This window comes from Pholis gunnellus, assembly GCF_910591455.1.
Source record: "Pholis gunnellus genome assembly, chromosome: 17".
NCBI lineage: Eukaryota > Metazoa > Chordata > Actinopteri > Perciformes > Pholidae > Pholis > Pholis gunnellus.
In genome coordinates, this window is record NC_136544.1 from 14694968 (window position 1) to 14701004 (window position 6037).

The 6037-nt window shown below is 35.6% G+C and overlaps 1 protein-coding gene across 1 annotated transcript; it reads left to right on the forward strand.

Annotated features, from left to right (window-relative positions):
- Nucleotides 1-1921: 1921 nt before the first annotated feature.
- On the forward strand, nt 1922-4894 carry LOC306709682 (interferon-induced protein 44-like). Its single transcript, XM_079177928.1, has 9 exons — nt 1922-2011; nt 2174-2197; nt 2492-2527; nt 2748-2778; nt 3039-3240; nt 3471-3623; nt 3791-3962; nt 4049-4149; nt 4282-4894. Exons 3-9 carry the CDS (start codon nt 2494-2496, stop codon nt 4441-4443), a joined length of 855 nt encoding a protein of 284 aa, XP_079034054.1. The 5' UTR covers nt 1922-2011; nt 2174-2197; nt 2492-2493; the 3' UTR covers nt 4444-4894.
- The last annotated feature ends 1143 nt before the right edge of the window (nt 4895-6037 follow it).

The following is a 6037-nucleotide window of genomic DNA, read 5'->3' on the forward strand; positions in this document are numbered from 1 at the left end:
ACTTGGTTCCTGAGAGGCTGGAATTCAATGTGTAACACAAACAACCTCCCACACGCCTACAACTGACTGGCATGAGAGTCAGCTTTCAAATCACATGATCTAAAGGAAACTGAAAGGATGCTAAAACATTTAAAGCTGCGTGGCAGAACACAATGTAGATAACACCATAAAAGCATCAACAACTTCGCTCTTAGCTTATATAGTAACCATGTCTTTGCCATTTACTAGTTTGTGAACGTCAAGTCATGATTATTAACTGCTTGAATTTGTCGATAGGAAACTGTGGTTAAGTTATATAATCACATAATTTGTCAAAGTCATAAAAGGGAACTTAGAATACTGTATAAAAAGCTTGATTTCTCAACTGCAGAGTGATTACGGTTCACCATCACCAGTTCTTTAAAGCCAGCCTCCACTTCAAAAATGAGGTCAAACCAGCCACATGTTGTTTTGCGGTAACCTTGTATGCTAGGCATTACAGCAAGAGCGTGTAAGAGGTGACTTCAAAATAAGAGCATCGTTTGGGTAAACGAGGAGGCCATTTCACATTTATTCAGTCAGTCTGTGAAAAATAAAACAATTAATGAATAATTCAACGAACAAACAAAGAAACAAACAAATAAATACTAAATGCATGAACAATAAATTGAGTGATTGATAACTCATTAACAATAATATTTACTGCCTGTAAACTGTACTTTAGACAACATTTTAATTCCAATTGTGTGAATACTTAGTCAAACTTATTAATAAAGACGACATTTCTTAAAACCAATCTGAATTTAAAATGACAGTACACCACCTCAGATTCAGAAACTTAAAGGTTCCACGAAGTGACTAATTTCTTTTCACCTTTTTATCTCCAAATTGTTTTAGAAAAGCTGAAGGATTATGTTCTTTTTTATTAATAATATATTGTCCTGCAACTCTGGCTTATAAACCCGATATCCTGACTTTTTGTTGCATGCCCAGTTTGCAATGCAGGCTATCTGTAAACAACTCTAGTCTCCAAGTAAAAGCTGAAAAAACCCCCGATAACTGCTTCATGTGCCAAGCACTAAAGTCCCTTAAGTTACCGTATTACATTTCAATGGAATGAAGTGGTTCAACACCTACTGTACATGTACAGTAGTTACGTTATTTGTTGATCCTCATTTTGTTGCTATCATACACTGATGCTCTGGTAAAGTCATGTGACCATCACTGCCCGTCTTGTACAGTGTGTCTAGTCTAGAACGGTTATAATAATGCAATGTATTCTGTGAAGATGTAGAGCACTGCTGTCCTTCCTGCCACAAAGTCATATAAGTGAAAATGAAACTATGCTAATTGTGGGAGGGAAGCCTGTTACAGCATGTGTTTCTCTACTTCTTTCCTTTGTTTCTGATCAACAATTTTAAGCCATGCATGCAGCTATGCTCATGTAGTCGTGACTTAGTCGCTTGGTGGCTCTTTCAGAAATAATTTCAGTAAGGCTGTGATTGAAATCCTTTTCCTAAAAGTTCACAGTTTAAACATTTTAATAGCTATAATACTAAAAAAGTTGAACACGCTAAAATATGTGGAGATTTCAGTTTGAGTGTGTCTCTGTGTCAGATTAAGTGTACTAAGTCAGTGTATTTAGAGGTAAAATAGCTCATAAAAGGGATTTTAAAGGGCTTTCTTTTTTGAAATTCTATACCAAAATGTCCTGATATTCTCAGAGTGACACTCTGAAGTGGTCTGCTATGTTCTGAAGTGAAAATAGTTTGTGACAATTGGCAATTTCCTTTTAGTCCTAATCAGAGTTTACAGGGAAGACAGCTCATATATCAGATTTTAAAGGGTTTCAATTGTGGAACTCTGCATCAGGATATCCTGATATTATCTGAGTGACACTCTGCACGCTCTTGCATTAACGCCTCGTGTATAAAACGTACCACAAAACATCGTGGGTGTTGGCTTGACAGTGTTTTTCAAGCTATACGGTGGGTTGACTGCAGTACTTCTTCTCAAGGGCATAACAGCGGATGTAAGATTCTTTTTTTATATTATTAATTTTGATAAACACCATCTTAAACTACAATACCGTGATGGATGTTTATCCCAATGCTCTTATAGTGGCATGACTTACTGAATGAACTCTATCATTAAATTCATGCAGAGGTACAATTTAATTTTTCTTTCTGTCCAGATACTTCTTTGGATCCAGTGAAAGGTAAAAAAACTATAATTTCTTGACAGTTTAGCTTTGTACTTTCACTTTCGCTATACTCTAACTTTTGTGTTTTCTGTGAATTCAATTGGATACATTTAATTACACATATTCAAAAAGAATAAATACTTTGCTCATGCAATTGTATCGGTGATAACTTACAACATGTCTGAACTTACAAATGAATATTCTGAAATATGAAGCCTCAAATATTCTGTTGATGTTTGTTTTGTTTTTGGTAATAAATATTGTGTAATAAAGTTTCTTGTTTACATGTTGCCTAATATCTTTTTGTAGCCATGGGTAAAGCACCGTCAAAAGTGGTTCCTGAGCGTAAGATACTTAAAATATTTCAGAACATTGATTAAACTTCGAAGATTACATCACACATTTATTTCACGAGTGGATAATCAGATCAAACGTTGTGAATAAAACCCTGCACACAGTCAAACTTGCACAAATACATTTGAGAAATGTATAAAGATTCTTAATTTGTGTTGAAATAATATATTTGACGGATATATTACATCAATGTGTGCTCTCTACTTGTCAGCTTTGATGGAAGAATGGAGGAAGGTATGGGGGTGAGTGGTTTGTTTAATTTATGTTGCTTCTGGTGTTTAATGGCTTTTCTTCAACTAAGTTAAAACTAAAACTGCGCAACTGCAGCACTCCTTTGTTGAGACTGCCTCTGTTACTGTCATTTTGGTTTGTTTCAGTTTCATGGTGGTTTAGTGTGGTGTCTGTGACGACCGTACAGCAACCACAAAATATGGAAAACTGATAATAATGTTGAAGTGCATTGTGATCTGAAATATAATCTTACCTTTTCTTTTTTGAACAGCCATAAAAACAAAGACCTGCAGTTTGTGAAGGATTATCAGCCTCATAACAAAGAAGTCAAGCAGCTCAGAGTTCTGCTTCATGGACCTACTGGAGCTGGCAAGTCCAGCTTCATCAACACCGTCGACAGTGCGTTACAAGGCAGAGTTACTGGTCGAGCTTTGGCGGATAGTGCACTCGCTGGAAAGAGCTTCACCAGAAAAGTATGAATCCCTTTTCAGTGTGGTTTAACTAAGGTCGTATGTTATGAACTGTAAAACTTCATGAAACTTAACAACTCTTTCATCTATTTCCGATTTATTTATTTTTGTGTGCACCTGCAAAGATAATTGCAGTACACAGATCAGGCAGCAGCAGTTGAGCAACTAGTTGCCTCATAGACATTCAATATGTATCAATAATATCATCATATCTGTGCTTTTTTGTTTTACAGCACAAAACTTACAAATTCAATAAAGGAGGACCAGGGACATTTTACCCTTTTGTCTTCACTGACTTGATGGGGCTTGAGAAGGGAACTCATGGAGGAGTTTGTGTGGAAGACATCAAACTGGCCATGAAGGGGCACATAAAAGACGGTTACAATGTACAGTCCAATTAATTACTAAATTCATTAAGTTTTGTTGGATATATTTCAGTAAAACAATCCAGCTTTGAGATCTGTTTTGCATAAATGATTTTATTTACATGAAGATACTTTTAAGGAACTATTTGCACAAGTTATTCTTTGATTACATTTTCATTATTTTCTAGATCGTTCCGTGCACTAAATTATCAGAGGATAATCAAAACTACAACAAGGACCCCACTCTGAAGGACCAAGTTCATGTTCTGGTTTGTGTCATCGCTGCCACCACAGAAAATATACTGAGTGATGAATCTATGAATAAGATGAGGGATGTCAGACTTGCAGCTGCAGACATGGGTAAGGTTTAGTTTTTGGGGTTCATAAATCAAATCAAATAACCTGACAAACATGAATCTGATTGAATTGGATCTTTGTATCGGCAGAGATTCCCCAAGTGGCTATTCTCACCAAAATTGATGAAGCTTGTCCAGAGGTCAAGACCGATATAAAGAACGTGTATAAGAGCAAGTACCTTAAGCAAATGGTAAGTTTTTATTTTATGAGTTTGTAGAGTTGTCATTGTAATTGGAATAAAATGTTGCTTAACATTTTAAAATGTCAACACAAAAGTCTTTTTTGAGCAGCATTCCTTAAAAGTGCAATTTTTCCAAATTAGGTGGACGACTTGAGTGATAAGCTGGGCTTTCCAAAGAACTGCATCTTTCCTGTGAAAAACTACCACTCAGAGAACGAAACAAATGATGAGACTGATACACTGATACTGAACGCACTGAAAACGATCATCAACTTTGGAGAAGACTATGTCAACAGCCTGTAGACCTACAAACTGCTGAGGGAAATCTTGCTTTATCTCAGCATGAAATAAAGTCAGTTTGTGAACAGGATGTAATTAAATAAAGTGGGACTTATGGCTTTTTGTTTTTCATTTGTAAAGATATGATGCATATATATATATATATGCTCTAAATGTCTTACATAGTTGAACAAAGTATGATAGGCTGTATCACTATCACTATGCATTTGAGTTTTTGCATTATTATTTTGTTAGTTGCTTTGTTGATTCAGGTGGTGGTTTCTGATGTTCCAGTCTCCCAGTAATCATAACTCAGGTTAAAACTGGACTAAATATGATTGAAAAGTGAAACTTGTATTCGACTGCTAATTACATATATGCTGTATCTATTGTTTTATTTCAATGTTTGGACCTGTTATTGAATCATCAGCTAATACTGCTGTTCAGGTAAAACCCACAATAAATAACATAAATAATGAAATTTGTATTCAGTCTCCTTTTATTTCCTTCCATTTAGTCCATACCATACACTAGATTGTCTTGTAATGCAATCCCTTTGAAGTGATCCACACAGTATTACACAATTATATGTAATATGTGGTAAGGCTTGTAAACTAGGAGCATGAATTGACCTCTTATGGTGGCAAATAAAAATGTAAGTAAAATTATTGTAGGAGTCATTGCACCTCGATCCATCGGAGCACAATCAGAGGTATTTGTCAATGGAAATGTATAATAAAGCTGTAAGAGCCATTTTGTTATTGTTTTCTTTTGTACAACCTCCCACCACTTGGGGGAGTAGTGCCGCTGTCAATTAGGCCACAGTTGAATATAATCAGGAGGGTCACTTGAAACAGGTGTTGCTGAGTAAGCAGGAGCAAACAAATGTAAAAATTGTAAATGTTATGATTTATTTGGTCTATCTATGTAGAGGAAATGGATTATGACAGAGAAAGTGGTTATCCTCTGTTTATTTGAGAAGTAAAATGCTTATATTGGAAACTGGACTTCGTTATTTATGGCACGCGCCTAAACAAACAATCAGCAACCGTGGTGACTTTTTTGATAAGCAGTGGGGTCACTACAAAAGCTCTATTAAGATTCAGTGTAAAGGAGTCCCATCTGAGTCTGGAGTGTTAAAAGGAGATACTCATATATTTGTATTTATATAATTTATATTTGTATATTTATACTGACAAGTGTGAACACCTTTTGATGTTCTCGTGTCATTTCTTTACAGAATCTCTTTCAGAATATGATTGACGTAATTTCTTCTCTTTCTACGTCTTCTACGTCAAATCATCTTACGTTGTTAGCGCGATGTGACGTCATCACGTGATCTGGTCAACAACTCAGCTGTTGTGATGGTGGCTTCACGTACCGTCGGAAATGTTGAAATTACAACTACACCCCGATGAAAACAAACAAAATGACCAATAGGACAGGAGGGCTCGTGATTCTTTTCTCAGCAGATATAATGCAATTGTTAAATTTACTAAAATTATTAATACATAGATCAATATAACAAATTATACTTTCTGGTGTAGTTTCCTCTCTAATATGTTGGTGTAGGACCCAAACAAATATTTCGGTGCCACACTACTATAATACGGTTCTA